The sequence below is a fragment of the Pantherophis guttatus genome, chromosome 2 (genome assembly GCF_059756535.1).
Source record: "Pantherophis guttatus breed Tessera chromosome 2, ASM5975653v1, whole genome shotgun sequence".
Classification (NCBI taxonomy): domain Eukaryota; kingdom Metazoa; phylum Chordata; class Lepidosauria; order Squamata; family Colubridae; genus Pantherophis; species Pantherophis guttatus.
This window is the reverse complement of record NC_142064.1, coordinates 13,241,123-13,264,655: the sequence shown is the minus strand read 5'-3', so window position 1 is coordinate 13,264,655 and position 23,533 is coordinate 13,241,123. Positions and strand designations below refer to the sequence as shown.

The 23,533-nt window shown below is 43.9% G+C and overlaps 1 protein-coding gene across 1 annotated transcript in view; it reads right to left on the bottom strand.

Moving 5' to 3' along the window:
* The window catches only part of MAPK4 (mitogen-activated protein kinase 4), a 117,060-nt gene that overhangs the window by 7,939 nt on the left and 85,588 nt on the right, over positions 1 to 23,533 (bottom strand). The window contains exon 7 of the mRNA XM_060690752.2: positions 197 to 358. Within this exon, the coding sequence (XP_060546735.2) occupies positions 197 to 358 (162 nt within the window). The remainder of the gene's footprint in view (positions 1 to 196; positions 359 to 23,533) is intronic.

Here is a 23,533-nt window from a genome sequence, read left to right as displayed (position 1 = left end):
AGTTACAGTACGATCAAGTCTACAGCAGCAGTTTCATTTCACAGAATAGTTTTCAAAAAACGCTTTGGCCGATTGGTGAAATGAACGTAGATTGATGAAGTCTCACTCAGGGTCACATGATGTTTATGGACCCCCAAAAAAGGCTGTTTAATCACCCCATCCCAGTGACTCCCACCACATCCCAAGGCCACCTTACCTTTGCTGTTGACTTCAGGAAGAAGCTTCCGTAAGGGACGTTTCACTTCCCAGGTGCTATTGATGAAAGTTGGCATCACTTTGAGAAGTTCTTCCTTGTCCTCTTCATGGAAAACAGGGATTGTTTCTAAAATGAGCTGCATCTGCTCCAACTCATGGCTTCCTAAACAAGCAAGACCAAGAGGTAGTTGTCAACTTGCAAAGCTTTCAAGTTGCCATGAGCAGGAGGGAGGGAGAACTGAAGTGAATGCCATACATTCTTCCTGACCGCAATCAGAAGGAGGGTGTTAGGTTTCACAGCCAGCCAAAGTGGTTAATTGGAGAATGTGATTTATGACATGGCCAGAGAGGAGGGGAGAGACAGGGTCATAGGGGAACGTAAATCTACGTAGGATCAGTCCTAACTGCATCCGAGTATTGCCGGAATGTTGCTCCTAATAAATGACTGTATTTCCTTTGAAGTTTGGATCATGGCTCATAAATTAATTAGGGCATCTTTCGGAAACTTGACAGAAGTCCTTGGGATATTGCAAGTCTTGAGAACTCGCTCACCTAAACAACTCAACATTTGTTTTGTTATTATACCAAACTTATTTCATATTTGTTTTTGTCCTGGCTCAAATCACTTTTCTGTTCTAGCTCCCCCTTTTGGGGGGGCACCCAATGCAACCCATCCCCCTCCCAAAAGAGAGATGCCTCTCTGGTCTTCTTACAATAAAGGGTCCTTCCAGTGGTGGGTTGCCCCCGGTTCGCACCGGTTCTATAGAACCGGTAGTAAAACCGGTGGAAGGCTCCGCCCATTGACCCCGATGTCATCAGAACGCTTCTGCGCATACGCAGAAGAGCATGTGCGTGCACTCGCTTTACTCACGCATGCGCGCGGCCCCGTTGCAAACCGATAGTAAAGGTAAGTAGAACCCACTCCTGGGTCCTTCCCACATTATATTCTCCAAATGGAAGTGCATGGAATGGAAAATACATAGCCTTGCATGGGGTAATAATGCTGCAATCACATGTTGACAGAACAAAATAACAGAGTTGGAAGGGACCTTTAGGTCATCTAGTCCAACCCCCTGCTCAAGCAGGAGGCCCTATATCATTTTTGACAGATGGCAGTCCAGTCTCTTCTTGAAAGCTTCCAGGGATGAAGCTCCCACAACTTCCAAAGGCAACTTCTCTTCCACGGGTTGATTGTTCTCCCTGTCAGAAAATTTCTCCTTATTTCTAGGTTGAATCTCTCCTTGTTCAGTTTCCATCCATTATTCCTTGTCTGGTCTTCAGGTGCTTTGGAAAATAGGTTGATACCCCCCCCCTCTGTGGCAGCCCCTCAAATATTGGAGCACTGCTATCATGTAGCCGTTCTTCATAGGTTTTAGCCTCCAGTCCCCTAATCATCTTTGTTGCCCTTCTCTACATGTGTTTAGTCTGAAAGGTTTGAAAAACCACCTTTGGGACAAGTGATATTTCTGACTTAGTGCAGGGGTCTCCAAACTTGGCAATTTTAAGCAGGGGTGCTATTCAGCAGGTTCTTCAGAGAACTGGCAAGAATAGAATAGAATAGAATAGAATAGAATAGAATAGAATAGAATAGAATAGAATAGAATAGAATAGAATAGAATAGAATAGAATAGAATAGAATAGAATAGAATAGAACAGAACAGAATCGGGTGAAATGCTCCCGGTACGGACCAGATCACCCAATCCGGTAGCGATGGTGGCGGGTGGTTCAGAGAACCGGTAGCATAAATCCCTGCACCCCCCCTGCCCCCACCATGGTCAGTTGAGTCGCACAATCATCAGAGGCTTTTTTTTTTACTTTTAAAAGCATTCTTTCTACAACCTCTTCTGATGAAAAAATGCTTTTAAAAGTAAAAAAAAAAAGCCTCTGATGATCACGCGGCTCAGCTGGGATCATCACAGGCTTTTCAAAGCATTTTTTTCTGCAACCTCTTGGCCAAAGAGGTAGTTTTAAAAATGCTTTGAAAAGTCTCTGACGATCCCAGCTGAGTTGCCTGATCAGCAGAGGCTTTTCTTTTCTTTTCTTTTTTTTTTTTAATAATTTTTATTAATATATTCTATACACTAATACACAAATAAAATATACAATCCTGCCACCATGGTATAATATGATTACATTGTCCATAAGTATAAAATCATTCCTTTATACATACATATTTGCCACCTGATCGGCAGAGGCTTTTCAAAGCATTAGAAAAAATGCTTTGAAAAATTTAAAAAAAAAAAAAAGTTGGCCACGCCCACCAAGTCACATTACCCACCACCACCAAGCCACGCTCACAGAACCGGTAGTAACAAATTTTATATTTCACCCCTGCCCCAAAGATGCTTTTTCAAAAGGCAACTGGACTTTGTTTTTTGTTGAAGACGTTTTGCTCCTCATCCAAGAAGCTTCTTTGGTTCTGGAGGTTTGAAAAAGCTCTTTTGGGACAAGTGATATTTCTGACTTAGTGCAGGGGGTCTCCAAACTTGGCAACTTTAAGGCTTGCTTATACAGACATGCTGGCTGAGGAATTCTGGGAGTTGAAGTCTACGAGTCTTAAAATCAGTGGTGGAATTCAAACTTTTTTACTATCGTTCTGTGATCGTGGCTTGGTAGGCGTGGCAGGGGAAGGATACTGCAAAATCTCCATTCCCACCCCACAATCAAATAATATGATTTGATTGTTTATTTGTTCCCTATGACTATCTATGCGCCAACTCAGAAAGCTTAAACTGCCCAAGGAGCTGCTGATCCAGTTCTACAGAGGAATTATTGAGTCTGTCATCTGCACCTCTATAACTGTCTGGTTTGGCTCTGCAACCCAACAAGACAGACACAGACTTCAGAGGATCATTAGAACTGCAGAAAAAACAATGGCTACCAACCAGCCTCTGATGATTGTGCGGCTCAGCTGGGCATGGGGGGGGCCCGCAGGAATTTTTGCTACCGGTTTTCTGAACCACCCGCCGCCAAGGCTACCGGATCAGGTGATCCGGTCCGAACCAGGAGCATTTCACCCCTTCTTTGGGGCAAACCATGATTGTGAGTGATGACTGAGAATCTCCATTGACAAACCTCACTTGCCTATCTTCACCACTAGAGGGAGAAAGGTAACCACAGATTCTTATGTGCATGCTAAATAATCCCCTCCAAAAGGACAGAATTCTTTGAGTCAAACCGGATTCCAGGTAACCAGGGACATATCGGTGCAAAATTTTGGGGCAAAAGTACGAAAAGGATTTGCTATTGTCTTCTGAATTGTTTTTTTAAAAAAAACATGTATATGTATGATTAATTATGTATAAGAAAACGTACATTTTATGTTACGTGTATAAGAAATAAAACAAAAAACTTTTCAAAAACAAACAATGAATTGTTTTTAAAAATATCTTTGTTATATCATTTACAACCCCCAATGGGTCTTTGCAATTTCTGGGATTCTTTCAAACCTAGTTAGCAGCAGTGGTTTTCACATTAAGTTACTACCGGTTCGACGCACGAGCTCATACTTGCTTTTTGCACACGCGTGCCCAGTTTGCGCACATGCCTGCCTTCCATTCTTGTCCAGCCTTCTGCGCATGTGCTTTGCTTGCATATCCGCCTTCTGCACATTCGCCCGGCAGGCTCGCTTCGCATGTGCACGCAGACCTGCGCAAGCGCAGAAGGTAAAAAGCACATTACTTCCTGGTTAAAACCAGGAAATAATGACACCCGGGTGGGTGGCCTGAGCTTCGCTCCACCATCACTACCGAATCACTGAACCAATGGCCAAGATCGCTACTGGACCGGGCAATCCGGTCCGGTCCGATCCGGGAGCATTTCAGCCCTGGTGCCCGGCGTCAAAAACATGCCTAAATAGGACGGCATAGAGTCGGGACAGGCCCACCCGCAATTTCCACTACCGGTTCAGGCGAACTGGTCTGAACCAGATGAATACCGCCTCTGCTAGTTAGCCAGTTCACCTTCTAAGACAATAGATCTGCTCAATTCTTTTCTTGGTGTCCTCACTGACTAGGAATTTTGATAGATGAATCGCACTGAGATGATACAGTAAATAATTTACTTTTGGGGAAATTCCTGTAACAAACAACGAGAAGCACAATGGGCACGGCAATATTGAAACAACACAGCTTTGCCCAGCTGTGCAGCAAATCCTTGCCTTCACCCAACACTCTCCGTTCAGTTATTGTGTTAACTTCATTTCCTAAATTCAAACTATATACAGGCAGTTCTCCACTTGCAACAGTTCATTTAATGAGCATTCGAAGTTACGCCACTGAAAAAAGTGACTTATGACCATTTTTCACACATATGACCGTTGCAGCATCCCCACGGTCACGTGATTTTCATTTGGATGCTTGACAACTGGTTCATATTTATGACGGTGGCAGTGTCCCAGGGTTATGTGATCATCTTTTGCGACCTTCTGACGAGCAAATTCAACAGGGAAGCCAGAATCACTTAACAACCGTGTTACTAATTTAACAACTGCAGTGATTCGCTTAACAAATGTGGCAAGAGAAGTTGTAAAATGGGGCAAAACTCACTTAACAAATTTCTCACTTAGCAACATAAATTCTAGGCTCAATTTTGGTCGTAAATCAAGGACAACCTGTATCACAGCAACAATGAAATGAAAGGGATAGAGTATATGCATTTAGGGTGTCGTGCCCCAGCATATAACTCGATATACTGTAGTTGCTCTCTACCCCCATCTAGTGGCCTGAGGGACAAATATGCCCAAACATACGATCTTTATATACTGTTGTTGCTCTCTAGCCCCATCTAGTGGCCGGAGAGACAAATACCAAGTATATTGGTTGAAGCTGACCCAACCCATTTTATCCATCAACCCACATTCTCAAATCAAGTGCACGCTGAGAAGCCAGACTCCATTTCCTTTAGCATTTGGAGAAGGCAGAAGCACAAAGAAACAGCCTTAGTGGCGCAGCAGACTAAAGTGCTGTTAAGTAGCACCAGCTGCCTGCAATTACTGCAAGTTCAAATCTCACCAGGCTCAAGGTTGACTTAGCCTTCCATCCTTTCGAGGTAGGTAAAATGAGGACCCGGATTGTGGGGGGAATAAGATGACTTTGTATTAAAAAAAGAACACCGCTTAAGGGGGGCCGAAAGCCCTACTAAGCAGGTATATACAAAAGTATGAAGGCTATTGCTTAATGCATTGTAAGCTGCCCTGAGTCTCTGGAGAAGGGCGGCATATAAATCGAACCAATAAATAAAAGAAGAATCCATCTTAATCTGTGGCACATGGTCATCCAAGGACAAACCCACATGCCACACAGAACATCGCTGGTGAGATTTAAATTGCTTCTATTTATTAATTGTTATGTTCAGCAGTAACTCAATTCTGCCTGTCTTGTATTTGGTTCTTATTATATGTATTCCTATTTTCCCCAGTTTCACCATATCCTGTTCTTTCAATAAAGCATCCAGATCTACGCTTACGGTCTGTTTTATTGGCGGATAGGTGGGTTTAGCTGCATGTCAAGTTGCACACAGACAAAACATGCAGTGAGGACAGAACATAGGGCAAAGCAATCTAAAACAAAAAAAAGGGGGTTAAAATAAATTTTAACAAGCTATTTTTAACCTGGTTAAGCATGAAGTACGGACATATCCTGAAAGAAAGCATGGACTGAATCAGTTTCAACAACAAGTGAGATAGCAGGAGAGAAATGAAGAAATATACAAGAGGAAAGATTTACCTAAACAAATCTCTTGCATTTTTCTCTACTTCCAGAGCTTCAAGTTTTAAATAGGCTGTACACCGCCCTGAGTCCTTCGGGAGAAGGGCGGTATAGAAATAAAATTATTATTATTATTATTATTATTATTATTATTATTATTATTATTGTTGTTGTTGTTGTTGTTGTTGTTGTTGTTGTTGTTGTTGTTATTATTCAGAGGAGAAGGTTGTTAGCAACAGATTTCAGAGAAATCAACCATGTAAAGCAAGGGTGTCAAACTCGCAGCCCGTGCCCAGAGGCGTCACGCGCTGGCCACACCCATCCCTAGTTTAGCGAAGGGACGATAAGTTGCGATACGTCACAAAACGCCGTGACAATGCAAGTTTGACACCCCTGATATAAAGGAAGATTTTGCAGTTACAAACTTATACTTTTTTTTCTCTTGGCCAGGGTTTCCTGTTCTTGGCTGCTTTTAAGACATGTGGACTTCAACTCCCAGAATTCCCCATCCAGCTGCTGATTAGGGAATTCTGGGAGTCGAAGTCCACACATCTTAAAGTGCCCACGAATGAGAAAGCCTGATCTTGGCCATTCCCCACTTCTCTCTTTTTACACAGCTGGCACAGTAAAAAAAAACAAAAAACTGTGTTTCTCCGAAATTAAGACCCATTTTTTTTGAAACCTGAAATAAGCGCTTGGCCTTATTGCCATGCCCTCAAAAGCCCGATTGGGCTTATTATGAGGGGATGTCTTTATTTTAGGGAAAACAGGGTAGTAGCTGCAACCATGTGGATAAAATACCTCAGGGTTTTTTTATCGGGTAAAATAACTTGCAAACAAGGTTTCACAGTGAAATCTTGAAGGCAAAATTGCTGGGGTGGAAATAGTATGTGGCAGATAGAAAGTAATATTCTAATATTTGATGCTGGAGTTGGGAAATGAATATTTCTCCTAACAGAATTTGATACAAAAAATAGCTTTTCTTTCCAAACTTAGCTATTGGTGCTCAAGGACAAAATGAAGGCAGGAGAGTACCATAACTGCACGTATCAATTAAGGAGCATTTTCTAAAATAAGTAAATTGCCACAAGGGCTATTTGCGCTTCAAAAAGGATCGAAGGAATATTTTTAGCTACCACCAAGATGAGGGTACCATGGATAAGAGAGTTACATAAATATCTTCCCTTGCACAATTTCTGTGCAAACCACTTACAAAAAGGAGGGGAAAAAACCTAGTTGCTATTAGCTCTGGAAAGCAAGATTATATTCTGCTGTAAAGGGCTAAAAAAACGGGGGATTTATTAACAGAAAATAATTACAAGTCATGAGTAAGGACAAAACTATGTCCAGGAAGAAATTTAATTTCATTCCGCATTTCTTATTTCTGAAACCATTAGCTGAAGACATCCAAATTAAACTGGGAGCAAAGCACCCTTAAGAAGATTGTGTATTTGTTTTGTTGCTGTTGAAATCTCATTAGTGTAGTTTAAATTATTAACAATCGCAAATCAGCACAGACTTTCAGCAGCTGAATGAAGGATGCAGCCAGCGTGATCTTAAAATTAGTGTAGCTTCTCACTCCTAAAGGCTGAGTCAGACATTAATAAAAAGTTTTAATTGTGTCAGAGGTGATGATGGGTAGTCTAGTTCAACAAATCTCTCTTATTTCAGTGAAAATGATTTTCTCTGTCATCAAGAATCCGTTTTGTTTTGGTATTATTATGACTGGTCACATAGCCAGTTATTTAAACTAGATTTGGCATATTTTTATCCACCTATTGAGTTCTTCCTAAGGACCTCGGATAGGCAGATGGTTGATGGTGTGTTAAAAGGTATCGTCGCAGGATGTAAACTGCTCCAAATAGGTCTTTTGCAATTGACTGATGGGGATTTTGTCAATGCCACTAGTGTTCAAGTAGTGCTTCAGAAGCTTTAGAATTGCACTCAGGGCCTCTATTACTATTGGTACTATTGTTGCTTTCTTTTGCCATGGTCATTCTAAGACTATTTGCAGATCCTTATATTTTCTGATTTTCTGCAGGTTTTTTTCTCTTACCTTTTGCTGTCACTACGTCTTCTTCCTCTTCCTCTTCTTCTCCTCCTCTTCTCCTCCTCCTCCTGATTTTCTGCAGTTTTTTCTCTTACGCTTTGCTGTCTCTTGTTCTCCTCCTCCTCCTCCTCCTCCTCCTCCACCTCCTCCTGATTTTCTGCATTTTTTCTCTTAGGTTTCACTGTCTCTTCTTCTTCTCATCCTCCTCCTCCTGATTTTCTGCAGTTTTTTCTCTTACGTTTTGCTGTCTCTTCTTCTTCTTCTTCTCCTCCTCCTCCTCCCCCTCCTCCTCCTCCTCCTCCTCCTCCTCCTCCTGATTTTCTGCAGTTTTTTCTCTTACATTTTGCTGTCTCTTCTCCTCCTCCTCCTTCTCCCCCTGCTCCTCCTCCTCCCAATGTAAAAACACTGCTGTAGTTTTTTAGCTGGTGTTGGCCTTCACGCACATCAAGCTCTTCCTAAGAACCTAGGATGTGCTGAGCACAGACTGAGATAAGCAGATGGCTGTTGTTTCATGGTGTTAAATATTATTATGCTTTGTCACACAAAGCAATAACATGGCTTTGTCAGCCAGGTATTTAGACTGGATTTGGCATTGTTATCCAACCATTATTCTTATTAATTATTATTTAAACTTGCATACCACGCAACTCTTTGACATCTATGGGCCGCTCTCAACATTCAAACAAAGAAATTACAATACAATCAATATAACATAAAACGTAAAGATGATAAAGCATTGCAGGCATGATATACCGAATGAATCAATACTTAGTCTTGTTATTTTCTCATTCATTCCTCCCTGTTCACTCTGGGGGACTCGTGCTGTATCTGACTCAGTAACAATGCAAAGCTGTAGCTTTCTTTGGTGGAGAAACATTTATTTTAAACCAACACCCTCCCAGGACGGAAGGAGATGGTGGGAAAGATAGCGAAGAATGCTTGGATGCAATAGGCATGGTAGCCTTGGCCAAAATCCAAAAACTGAAATTGATTGAATAACTATTGTCTGTTTATCTCAAAACAAACCTCCACTAAAGCATCAGCCCAACTGTGAAGCAGCATTTTGATGTACCTGCACAGAGAGATCTCTACCTCTCCATCACCCCAGTTCATTTCCAAAGCAGCAGAAGGCAAGACAAGGAATAACGGATGGAAGCCAATTAAGGAGAGAAGCAACCTAGAACTAAGGAGAAATGTCCTAACGGTGAAACAATTAATCAGTTGGAACCAGTGGTGAAATCCAATTTTTTTTACTACCGGTTCTGTGGGCGTGGCTTGGTGGGCGTGGCAGGGGAAGGATATTGCAAAATCTCCATTCCCACCCCACTCCAGGGGAAGGATATTGCAAAATCTCCAGTCGCACCCCACTCTGGGGCCAGTCAGAGGTGGTACTCAAAATTTCTAGTACTGGTTCTCCGAACTTCTCAAAATTTCCACTACCGGTTCTCCAGAACCTGTTAGAACCTGCTGGATTTCACCCCTGGTTGGAACCGCTTGTCTCCAGAAGTTGTGAGTGCTCCAACACTGGAGGCTTTCAAGAAGAGATTGAGCAGGCATTTGTCTAAAATGGTATAGGGTAGGGGTCAGCAATCTGCAGCTCTGGAGCCGCATGTGGCTCTTTCACCCCTCTGCTGCGGCTCTCTGTCACTCAAAATATGCGTCACAATCGCCAATGTGCGACACCCGCCGGTACACAATTTATTGAGCTTTTCAAACCCCGGTAGGCCTACCATGGATAAATCCAAGAAAAGAAAAGTTTCAGAAGAAAACAGAATGTTTAATTCAACTACATAGGTATGCTAGTTTTGTGGCTGCTCAAGAAATAATCAGGCACGGGAAAGGTTTTGTGGCTCCCGGTGTTTTCTTTTCTGTGGGAAACGGGTCCAAATGGCTCTTCCACTGTTTAAGGTTGTAGACCCCTGGTATAGGATCTCCTGCTTGAACAGAGAGTTGGACTAGATGACTCCCAAGATCCCTTCCAACTCTGTTATTCTATGTATGTATCTGTGTATGGATACACCAGTCTACCCAGGGTATGTCTTAACTGTGCCCTATATGCAGTGGTGAAATGTAAAATTTGTTGCTACCAGTTCTGTGGGTGTGGCTTGGTGGGCGTGGCTTGGTTGAGGGGGGGTCATGTGATTGGGTGGGTGTGGCCAACTTTTTTTTTTACTTTTTTTAAAGCATTTTTACTACCTATTCGCCCGAACCACTAGTAAAAAAATGCTTTAAAAAAGTAAAAAAATAAAAAAAAAATTATTGGGTATAGTTAAGGGTTTTACATTGGGTGAAACAAAGCTGATATTATATATGGTGACAGCAGCGAGATTACTGATAGGCCAATATTGGAAAAATGAAGCCATGCCTACTATTGAAGAATGGACTTTGAAGATGGCCAATTTTGCAGAGATGGCGAAGATTTCAGCATATTTAAAAGACCGAACTCAAGAGACTTATGTATGGGAGAGGAAAAAGTGGATAGATTATGTGCAGAATAAATACCAAACTAGGAAATATCAGATAGCTTTTAACTGAATGTATTATATAGCGATAGAATAATTGAGTTTTATGAAGGTATAAACAGTATATAAGGGGTGGAGGGGTTCAAGTCTTATAAAATGTGATTTTGATTTGGATTATATTTTGTGGAAGTCATGGGGGGAGGGGAGGGTTAGGGAGGGGTAGGGGGGTTAGGGAGGGGTAGGGGGGGAAACTGGGGAGAAAATGTATTTGTAAAACTTTTTCAATAAAAAAAAAAAGTAAAAAAAAAAGGTTCCAATGATCACAGCTGTGCCGCATAATCATTTGAACCTTTTTTAAAAAACCTTTTTAAAGCATTCTTTACTACAGGTTCTGGCAAATAGGTAGTAAAAAAATGCTTTAAAAAAGTAAAAAAAAAAAAAGGTTCCAACGATCGTACGGCACAGCTGTGATCGTCGAACCTTTTTTTTACTTTTTAAAGCATTTTTTCACTACCGGTTCACTGAACTGGTAGTTTTTATCACTACCAGTTCTCCCGAACCGGTAGCATTTCACCCCTGCCTGTATGGGCTCTTCAAGTTCTTGTGGATTTGATTGGATGGGGTCCTTGGTCCTCTCTGAGCTTGGTGGTTTTCTTGCTGGCATTTCATAATCAAACTAAGTAACATCATCAATTGATGATGTTACCTACTTTGGTAATGAAATGTCTGAGCTACAAAAATTCTCATCTATAGGATTTGATTGTCTTCTTGCTTGTTTAATGGGTTATTGTTGCCTTGCCCAATCTGAGCCACCCTTACTGGCTATGAACTCCATCCTAAACACATCAAAAGGTTAGATTCAGAAAATATAGTATGCTTTATATGGTTTTTAATTCCAATACAGGTAATCCTCGATTTATTTAATTTAATTTAATTTAATTTCCAATTTATATACCGCCCTTCTCCCTGAGGACTCAGGGCGGTGTACAGCCAAGATAAAAAACATAGAATACAAATATTAAAACATTTAAAAATATATATAAATTTTGGCCCGAAAGTTAAGAATCACAGATTAATTAAAAGAATTTAAAAATTTTAAAAATTTCTTCTTAAGCCAACCCGGCTTGTTGAAAAAGATAGGTTTTCAGGGAACGACGGAAGGCATTGAGGTCCTGGATTCTTCTTATCTCCGGGGGCAACTGATTCCAGAGGGTGGGAGCCCCCACAGAGAAGGCCCTCCCCCTGGGGGCCACCAGCCTACATTGTTTGGCTGATGGCACCCTGAGGAGGCCCTCTCTGTGGGAGCGCACAGTTATGGCCACACCTGAGCCCAAGATTCCTGTTGTTAAACAAGGCAGTTGTGAAATGTGTTTTGCCCCATTTTACGACCTTTTTGCCACTGTTGTCAAGCTAATCACGGCAGTCGTTAAATGAATCATGTGGTCATTAAGCAAATCTGGCTTCCCGCATTGACTTTGCTTGTTAGAAGCCGGCTGAGATAGTTATAAATTATATTATATATATATATATAAATTATATATATATATAAATGGCTATTATATAAATATAAATTTATATATATATATAAATTATATATATATATAAATGGCTGTGTGTGTGTATGTGTGTGTATGTTTCAGCATAACTCTGGAATGCCTTGAGCAATTTCAACCAAACTTGATACGCAGATGATTTACTCTCTGGAAAGAAATATTGTGGGGGTAAGACCCTTTGGGGAGGGTGTTCTGTTAAGATACAGCCTGTTGTGCCTTAAAATGGCTTCTACTGGACTGCCTTAAAATGGCTTTTACTGTACAGCACAATGGAGTTGCCATGGTAACCACTTCACATCAGGGGAGAAATCTATTTACCTTCCTTACTGGTTCGGAAGTGCACACACCGCGCACGCATGAGCAAAGCGAGCGAGCTAGCGTGCACATCATGTGCGTATACAGACCTTCTGCATATGCGCAAAACAAAAGTAATGTAAAAAACACATTACTTCCTAGTTAAAACCAGGAAGTAATGACACCCGGGCAGGTGGGCAGAGCTTTGCTCTGGCATTGCTACCGAATCGCTGAATCAACAGCCGAAGATCGCTACCGGACCAGTCGATCCGGTCAGATTTGGGAGCATTTCAACCCTGCTTCACATTACTCCACAAGGGGGCTCCCTCTGATAAGGGGGAAAATCCAACATTAGAAATTACGTTAGGACCGGACATTTTCAACATTTGATTACAACAATTTGATTATTCTTGAGGACAAATGTATGGCCATGATCAATAAAACATTACTGCAACTCGGCCTGCCTGCACCACTACGAGATCAACATGACGTACTTCATGCAGATTACATACGAGAAAAGAACTACTACATCAAGCAGCTTAGTACATATATCACGGACAAGAAGCCACTTTTAAATCAAAATCAGAAAAAAGCATATCAAATGATCGTGGATCAGCTAGCAAAACAACAAGGTGGTATCATTTTATTTGACACTTCTGGGGCCACAGGGAAAACATTTTTAACTAATTTAATTCTCCCCGAAATCAGGGCTCAAGGTGAAGTTACTCTTCCTGTCTAATACAGGATTTGTTCTGTCCCCATCCCACACACGCACCCCCACAGACGGCCCGGAGTTAATAAGCCACACAACAAAGTCTTTGAAGATAAAGCTGGCAGCAACCCAGTGGCTAGCTGCCAATTCAGACTTTACTCACACAAAACAAAGATTAGACTGCAAGCATTCCGATAAAGCAGGCAAAGTTTCAGCAATACAAGGATTAGTTCAAATGCAGTCCGACAAGGCAGGCAGAAGTCCAGTAACGCAGAGATCATGGATTATTTCTAGTTTTTGCTCGTCACAAACTGAACCGGCCACCACACCCACATTTATACCCTGTGGGGTGTGGTTCAATGACTCAGCTAATCTCTGGCAAGCCTTCCCCTCTGCTGCACATGCTTCTCCCTGCGCCGCTGTCGAGGATCCAGCCAGCACTTATCTCCTTCATCGCTGTCCACCTGTGGCTGCGGGGACGTGCTTGGCTCTGGGTCTATCTCTTGGCCTTCGGTGTCCTCCGGAGGCATTGCCAGAGAGGAGGGTCCTGGAGAGGGAGGCCTTGCCAACTCCTCTCTCTCACTCTCAGAGTCTGCATCTGTCGATAGCCCAGGCTCAGGCAACGGAGCCACAACAGGATTGGGATAAATAAATACCCGGGCAACACTGGTTATCAGCTAGTCCATAATAAAGGACCCCTTAAACTGGACTATCTAACCTCCTTTGGAACATATCTTACAACACAAAGCCCATCAATTCTCTAGATTGGAGTTCCTCAACCTTTCCGGTTTGCAGACCAGTGGGAGGTGGGGGAAAGGAGATGGTTTCACCCAAGTGGCTGATATACGCACACTCAGGTCTATTTGTGTGAGCGGCAGGCACGCGCCCTGCCCCTCACACAAATGGAACACACTTCCCCACACTCACCTACTGCTTGCGGAAGCACGCACACTTTCACCCACCGCTTCCATGGCCTAGTTCCAAATCACTGATGGCTCAGTAGTGGGCCGCGCTGTGGCTTGGGGATCCCTTCCCTAAAACACTGGTTCTCAACCTTTTCTTCACCATGAACCCCTTTTGTGCAGAGGTGAAATGTAAAATTTGTTATTACCGGTTCTGTGGGCATGGCTTGGTGGGACGATAATGTGACTGGATGGGCGTGGCCAACTTTTTTTTTTTTAAACTTTTCAAAGCATTTTTTCTAATGCCTTGAAAAGCCTCTGCCAATCAGGCAACTCAGCTGGGATGGTCAGAGACTTTTCAGAGCATTTTTTACCACCTCTTCAGCCAAGAGGTTGCAGAAAAAAATGCTCTGAAAAGCCTCTGACGATCCCAGCTGAGCCGCGCAATCATCAGAGGCTTTTTTTTTTACTTTTAAAAGCATTTTTTCATTGGAAGAGGTTGTAGAGAAAATGCTTTTAAAAGTAAAAAAAAAAAAGCCTCTGATGATTGTGCGGCTCAGCTGGGCATGGTGGAGGGGAGGCGCAGGGATTTAGGTCCCAGTTCTCTGAACCACCCACCACCATCGCTACCGGATTGGGTGATCCAGTCCGAACCGGGAGCATTTCACCTCTGCTTTTGTGACCATGGAGATGGCCACGGACCCCCAAGACTTAACTGAAGATTTAAATCATAACATTTCTTCAAGTCTTTGTGGACCCCTGTGACGACATCGTGGGCCCTCCAGGCGTCCAGGTTGAGAACCACCGATCTAGATAATTGATAGGATTTTTTTTAAAAAACATTCCGTTGAAATAAACTCTATTTTAAATCCATTTTTGTCTATGCTGTGCTCCAGAATAGATAAACAATAAGTCTTGATCTTCTCCATAACATCCCTTTAAGTGTTTGAAGACTGTTATGAGGTCCCTGCTGTTTTCATTCTTAAAGCTATATATCTCCATCCTTCAAGCCCTTTCGCAGGATTTATTTTCTAGTCCCCTGATCATCTTTGCTGCCCTTCTCTGAATTAATTATCTGAAGACGCAATAAGACCAAGTAGCTTAGATGATTCATGGAAAAATAAGCCTACTGAAAATTAATTCCAACGACAAGTAGGCAGAACCCCTTATGCAGAGAACCAGAATAAATCTCTTTCCAAACTTTGAGTGTGGTTTCACTGTTTTTATATATAAATAGGGGTGGGCTGCTGGGGATTCATGGGGGTTTGGGAGAACCTCTAGCTAAGATTCTGTGCAGTATGGAAAACCCCCAAATCCCACTCATGGCTGGCTCCTCCCACCCCACCCTTCCCCTCCCCTCCCAGGAGTCCCCACATGGCGCGTTTTGGATGCGAGTGCAAGAGGCTCAGGGAAAGTAAAAAATGGGCCTACCGGAAGTTTGGAGTTCAGAGGGCCTCCAGAGCCTGGGGAGGCTGTTTTTCCCCTCCCGGAGGCTTGTGTTCTGTCCCCAACCACACGCGCACACACCAACAGACGTTGAAGAGTTAAAGACCAAACCAGCCGGCAAAATCCTTTTCCTTATGATAACGGAACTTGGCAACAACCTAGTGGCTGCCTGCCAAGAGTTTATTATTTACGAAGAGGAGAGATAACTTCTCCCCACTTCTGGTACATCAAAAGAAACAGCTCAATAATTACAGAGTCAATCAAGTCCAGAGATAATCCAGCAAAGTCTTATAGCAAAAGTCCGGCAATGCAGAATGGCGTGGAAGCTTTCAGCTTTGTTCGTCACAAGATTTGACTGGCCACCACACTCCCTTTTATATCCTGTGGGGTGTGGTCCAGTGACTCAGCCTAATCTCAGGCACGCCTTTTCTTCTGTTGCGCGCACTTATCATTACCCTCATCACTGTCCATCTGTGGCTGCGTGGACGTGCTTGGCCCCGGCCCTATCTCTTGCCCTTCGGCGGACACCGAAGGCATTGCCAGAGAGGAGGGTCCTGGAGAGGGAGGCCTTGCCAATTCCCCTTCTTCACTCTCGGAGTCCTCTCCTGCCGATGACACAGGCTCAGGTAACGGAGCCACAACAGCTTGAGGAAAGCCTCTGGCACCCAGGGAGGGCAAAAACGCCCTCACCGCCATGGTGCAGGAGGCTGACGAGGCCACGCCCACCATGACCACGCCCATCCAGCAACCGGGCAGAGAAGCCCTTGCTAAAATTTTTGAAGCCCATCCTGTATATAACCCTTACACAAACAAGCATTATCTATAAACTAAAGGCAACCGAAGATCCTAACAAGTGCCAAAAGTAAATAAGTAAGCAAACAAACAAAAACAAATACACAAATAAATAAATAACAGAACAAGATAGGGAAAAGAATGCAGAGCATGCTTTCTGGAATTCTTTCCAATGCTTTATAGCTGTGTTTCCGAACCTTAGCATCTTTAAGCTGCGTGGACTTCAACTCCCAGAATTCTGCTGTGCTGGCTGGGCAATTCTGGGAGTTGAAGTTCATGCAGCTTAAAGATGCTAAGGTTCAGAAACACCGCTTTATAGTACCGGCAGTGGCACTATAGGAAGCATTTGTAATTCAAGTAGTCCTCAACATATGAACACAATTGACCCCCAAATTTTTGTTGCTAAGTGAGACAGTTGTTAAGTGAATTTTGCCCCATTTTACGACCTTTTTGGGCACAGTTGTTAAGTGCAGTTAAGTGTGTTAATTGAATCAGTGCAGTTATTACACTGACCTTTGCACAGGTTCACCTGGTGCACCAATTGCGACCCTACTTGGATCAGGAGGCTCTCGTCACAGACACTCATGCCCTTGTCACCTCACAGTTAGATTATTGCAACACGCTCTACATGGGGCTACCCTTGAAGAGTGTTCAGAGACTACAGTTGGTCCAGAATGCAGCTGTGCGAGCTATCGTGGGTGTACCTAGATACACCCACATTACACCAATTCTCCGCGAGGTGCAGTGGCTCCCTATTGGTCTCCGGGCACAATTCAAGGTGTTGGCTATTACCTTTAAAGCCCTATATGGCTCAGGGCCAGGCTATCTTCGAGACTGCCTTCTACCGCATAGCTCCCAGCGACCGGTAAGATCCCATAGAGTTGGTCTCCTCCGGGTCCTGTCAGCTAAACAGTGCCGGCTGGCGGGCCCGTGGGGGAGGGCCTTCTCTGTGGCTGCCCCACCTCTCTGGAACCAGTTACCTCCTGAGGTCCAGACCATCCCCACCCTATTGGCCTTCCGGAAAGCGGTGAAGACCTGGCTTTTCCGGCAGGCCTGGGGCCGTTGATCTCGCTGGTCAATCTTGCGAAATCCGGCCATGAATGGTGTGGATGGGTTTTTAATGTTTTTAAAGTGCTTTTATAATGTTTTTTTTTTTAAAAATTATGTTCACTGTTTGTATTATTTCTGTTGTAAGCCGCCCAGAGTCCCTTGGGAGTTGGGCGGCATAGAAATATGATAAATTAAATTAAATTAAATTAAATTAAATAAATTAAATTAAATTAAATTAAATTAAATTAAATTAAATTAAATTAAATTAAATTAAATTAAATTAAATTAAATTAAATTATTAAATTAAATTAAATAATTAAATTAAATTAAATTAAATTAAATTAAATTAAATTAAATTAAATTAAATTAAATTAAATTAAATTAAATTAAATTAATTAAATTAAATTAAATTAGCAACATGGTGGTTAAGTGAATCTGGCTTCCCCACTGACTTTGCTTATCAGAAGGTCACAACCTTCTGATAAGCAACCGTCATAAATATGAGCCACTTGCCAAACGTCTGAATTTTAATCACGCGACTGCGAGGAATGCTGCAAAGATGCTGTAAGTGTGAAAAAAAGTCATAAGTCACTTTTTTCAGTGCCGTTGTAACTTTGAACAGTCACTAAACGGAAGGTTGTAAATCGAGGACTACCTGTATTCTTTCAGTTACTCCTCAAATAGATGCTAATTAAGAACTGCAGCCTGAATTTGTTACAGGCTGAAAAAAACTCTGCATCTCCCTATTCTGACCATGATTTGAGGATCATCAGACTCACCTCTCAATTATAGAAAGCGAACTATCCAACACTACCAGCTCTTCCTGGGTGAGATTATTTTAGAAGAACAGGACGTGAAATCCATTATTAATTAACCTTATTATTTATTTAAGGAAGCTGCGTGCAGCTGCTTCCAAAGGTGTTGAAATTTTGCAGGATTGCAAAATAAGCAACAGAGATTTTAGAATAATAATAAACACAGCAAAGAAGAACAAAAGTCACAGTTGGGCCAACCGCAAAATGAAGGTTTTTTATTATTATTATTTGTTAACTAACAGCAGGCAATGCACTCAAGTCCTGAATAAATATCTAGAGCTCCTTTCTCCAGCTGCTACCCAATATTTCTAGCAAGGGAGTAAACTTCTTTGTTTGAAAGTTTATAAAATAGCAATAGCACTTAGAGACTTATATAACACTCCATCACGCTTTACAGAGCTCTCTGGGCGGTTTACAGAGTGAGCATATTGGTCCCAACAATCTGGGTCCTCATTTTACTGACCTCAGAGGGATGGAAGCAGGGGTGAAATCCAGCAGGTTCTGACAGGTTCTGGAGAACCGGTAGTGGAAATTTTGAGCAGTTCGGAGAACCGGTAGCGGAAATTTTGAGTACCACCTCTGGCTGGCCACAGATTGGGGTGGGAATGGAGATTTTGCAGTATGCTTCCCCTGGAGTGGGGTGGGAATGGAGATTTTGCAGTATCCTTCCCCTGCCACGCCCACCAAGCCACACCCACCAAGCCCACCAAGCCACGCCCACAGAACCGATAGTAAAAAAAAATGGATTTCACCACTGGGTGGAAGGCTGAGTCAACCTTGAGTCGCTCAGAATCGAACTCCTGGCTGTGGGCAGAGTAAGCCTGCAATATTGCATTCTAACCACTGTACCACCATGGCTCTTAGAACGATCACTTTAGATTGAGAATAGAATAAAGTTGGAAGGGAACCTGGAGGACTTCTAGTTCAGGCCGCTGTGCTCAAGCAGGAGACCCTACACCCATGATGGCGAACCTATAGCACGCGTGCAGGAAGTGTCATGCAGAGCCATCTCTCCGGGCACAACAACTGTCGCTCATTGCTCTTCCGGGTTCCGGAGTTCACATGCGCGCCAGCCACCTGGTCTTCACGCGCACATGTGCACCAGAAACCGGAAGACCAGGTGACCAGTGTAAATGTGCATGCTGGAAACCAGAAGCTCATACGCGCGCCAGTTCTGGTTTCTGGTTTCCAGTGCTCCCATGTGTGCATGCAGTTTCTGGTGCTCCCCCATGCGCGCGTGCTCTGTTTCGGCACTCGGTGCCAAAAAGGTTCACTAATACTGCCCTATACCATTCCAGACAAGTGGCTGTCCAGTCTCTTCTTTAAAACCTCCAGTGATGAAGCCCCTACAACAGTGATGGCTAACCTTTTTGCGTGCCAAAAGCAGGGGGAGTGCGGGAGGTTTGCACACGTGTGTGCCCACACCCATAATTCAATGTGCCCCACACATGCACACGTGACCCTCCCCCCCGTGCTCCCCCTGCTTTTGGCACGTGATGGACTGGTGGGCCCGTTAGGCCCGCCTATCCCCCTTTCTGGCTTCCCCACCCCACCCCGAGGCCCTACGGAGGCCAGAAATGGCCCGTTTCCTGACTTCCGGTGGGCCCGGAAGGCCCGTTTTTTGCCCTCCCCAGGCTCCAGAGGCTTTCTAGGAGCCTGGGGAGGGTGAAAACTATCTTCCCCATCCCCTCTCCAGAGGCCTTCCGGAGGCCGGAAACAGCCCGTTTCCTGACTTCCGATGAGCCCGGAAGGGCCGAATATCAGGTGGCCAGCACATGTATGTGTGCTGGAGCTGAGCTAGGGCAACGCTCAGGTGCCCACTGATATGGCTCTGTGTGCCACCTGTGGCACGCGTACCATAGGTTCGCCATCACGGCCTGAAGGCAAGCTGTTCCACTGGTTAATTGTCCTCGCTGTTAGGAAGGTTCTCCTTAGTTCCAGGTTGCTTCTCTCCTTGATTAGTTTCCATTGTTTCTTGTCCTGCCCTCCAGTACTTTGGAAAATAGATTCACCCCTTCTTCTTTGGGGCAGCTCTTCAAATATTGGAATACTGCTATCATGCCACCCCCTAGATTATTTTGATCTATTTAGTTACAGTATTTAAGAACATTTTCACAGCCGCCCACTTTACATACGGATTCTGGGTGGCTAAAGCAGTGGTGGGATTCAACCAGTTCTGTCCCGATCGTGCGAACTGGTAGCGGCGACTGCGGGAGGCTCCGCCCACCCGCCAGGACGTAATATGCGACTACTACGCATGCGCAGAGGTGGGTGCTCACATTTGTGAACTGGTAGGAAAGGTAAGTGAATCCCACCTCTGGGCTAAAGACAATCAATAGAACAAAATATGTGAAACCGCCATAAACCAAGCATAATGCAAACTTGAACACACCATAATGAACACACCATAATGGAACAATCAAAGCCCTAACAATACACAACACAGGCCCTTCCTCTATTGCTCTCAACCAGTGGTGAAATCCAAATTTTTTTACTACCAGTTCTGTGGGTGTGGCTTGGTGGGCATGGTGGGCGTGGTGTGGCTTGGTGGGCTCAGGGGAAGGATACTGCAAAATCTCCATTCCTACCCCACTCCAGGGGAAGGATACTGCAAAATCCCTATTCCCTCCCCACTCTGGGGCCAGCCAGAGATGGTATTTGCTGGTTCTCCAAACTGCTCAAAATTTCCGCTACCGGTTCTCCAAAACTTATCAGAACATGCTGGATTTCACCCCTGGTCTCAACACCCTAACAAACTGTACCACGTTGCAGTCCAAGGGCGACTAAGTCAGGCCTGATGAGCCAATGCATCCTCCCCGTCCCGCTTGTCTTTAATCCCAGAGCTGGGAGAATGTGTTATTTAGAACTGCTATTCAAACAGCTGTTTGGAGAAGCTATCAGGGCAACAGTCCAAGGGTATGACACCAATTTGGAACGCTCCTCTTGGCTACCCAGCAGGAATAATGAGGCTTCCCAAAGTGGTGCTGAGCAGATGGAAAATGAAGGCATCATGATTAACAGAGTGGAAAACCAGGGAGGATGATGTCTTATTACCAGGACGTGTCCTTGACTTTCTGTGTTTTGGGTCTGGCTGACAGAGACACAGATATGAGTCTCTTGAAAAGCTCACGGAACGGAACGGAAAGGAACGGAACGGAACGGAACGGAACGGAACGGAACGGAACAGAACAGAACAGAACAGAACTGAACTGAACAGAACAGAACAGAACAGAACAGAGAAGTGGAGTGGAGTGGAGTGGAGTGGAGTGGAGTGGAGTGGAGTGGAGTGGAATGGAGTGGAACCGAACCGAACCGAACCGAACAGAACAGAACAAAGAATTGGAGTGGAGTGGAATGGAATGGAGTGGAGTGGAACCGAACTGAACCGAACCGAACCAAACCGAACAGAACAGAACAGAACAGAACAGAACAGAACAGAACAGAACAGAACAGAACAGAACAGAACAGAACAGAACAGAACAGAACAGAACAGAACAGAACAAAGAATTGGAGTGGAGTGGAGTGGAGTGGAGTGGAGTGGAGTGGAGTGGAGTGGAGTGGAGTGGAATGGAATGGAATGGAGTGGAACCGAACCGAACCGAACCGAACCGAACAGAACAGAACAGAACAGAACAGAACAGAACAGAACAGAATAAAGAATTGGAGTGGAGTGGAGTGGAGTGGAATGGAATGGAACCAAACCGAACAGAACCGAACAGAACAGAACAAAAACAGCTTTATTGGCCAGGTGTGACTGGACATAAAAGGAATTAATCCCCAGTGCATAAGCTCTCAGCATATATACAAACAAGAAAGTAACATAAAAATAAGATACCAACAGGAGAAGATAGTAGAAAAGACGATAAGGATAATACCCATACTACATGGGTAAACATCCTTGGACATAAGACAATATGGAAGAAATTAGGTGTTCAGCAGAGAGAAGGCATAAGGGAAAACCCACAGAGGGATCCAACCCAGGGACTATTTCAGAGGTGGGTTTCAGCAGGTTCTGACCAGTTCTGGAGAACCAGTAGCGGAAATTTTGAGTAGTTCGGAGAACCCGTAGTAAAAATTCTGACTGGCCCCGCCCCCATCTATTCTCTGCCTCCCAAGTCCCAGCTGATTAGGAGGAAATGAGGAAATGGAGTGGGGTGGGAATGGAGATTTTACAGTATCCTTCCCCTGCCACGCCCACTAAGCCACGCCCACCACACCATGCCACCCCCACCAAGCCACCCCCACAGAACCGGTAGTAAAAATATTTGAAACCCACCACTGGACTATTTCCTTCTAGATGTTGGATGATGTCAGATCAGAGTTGAGGGGGAAGAAATACAGTCCTCAACTTAACAAACTTTCATTTAGCAACCGTTCAAAGTTACAATGGCGCTGAGAACACCGTTTCAGCCCCGTTCCTCACTTACAACTTCCCCACAGTCACGCAATTGAAATTTGTGCGCTTGGCAATCGGCATGTATTTAGAATGGTTGCATTGTTTCGGGGTCACATGATCAACAATTGCAAGCTTGCCAGCTGGCTTCCAACCAGCAAAATCAATCACGGAACCTGGATTTGCATAAAGACCACACAATTAATTTAATACTTCTCTTTAGTATGGAGGTAAGATGGGTAGCCTATAGATTTTATAAATAAATAACTGCCGTAATTTGCTTGACGCTGGCAGAAAAGGTTGTAAAATTGAGTGTGACTCACATAAGAAAAGGGGTGCTATTCAGCAGGTTCTGACAGGTTCGGGAGAACCGGTAGCGGAAATTTTGAGTAGTTCGGACAACCGGCAAATATCACCTCTGGCTGGCCTCAGAGTAGGGTGGGAATGGAGATTTTGCAGTATCCTTCCCCCAGGAGTGGGGAGGGAATGGGGATTTTGCAGTATCCTTCCTCTGGAGTGGGGTGGGAATAGAGATTTTGCAGTACCCAGCCACGCCCACAGAACTGGTAGTAAAAAAAAATTGAATTCCACCACTGCATAAGAACCACCCTGCTTAGCAATGGAAATTCTGGTCCCAATTGTGGGTTATAAGTCGAAGACTATCTGTACAGGTAGCCCTATCTTACAACAGTTCAAAGTTACAATGGCACTGAAAAATATGACTTTTAACTGTTTTTCAGTTATGACCTTTGCAACATCCCCATGATCATGTGATCAAAATTCAGATACTTGGCAACTCATATTTATGATGGTTGCAGTCAGGGGTGGGTTCTAAAATTTTTTACTACCGGTTCTGGGGGCGTGGCTTATTTTGTGGGCGTGGTTTGATGGTCATGTGACAAGCAATTCTTTAGGATTTAGCAGAGGTACTTAGTCTACCAGGCTTTTAACTGCTTGCACAGCCGTACCGGTCTACCCATTTGTTTTTGGAGCGCACTGGTCTACCACCACACTGCCTTTTACGGCTGATCAGCTATAGGGCGGCCCTTTGAAGTGCCGCGGCAAGAGTTTAAACAGTTTTTTGCCGCTCTGCCACCACCGAAAGCATCGGAAACTGCTTTCAGGCAGCTTGGCCTCAATTGCCAATCTACCACCACCGA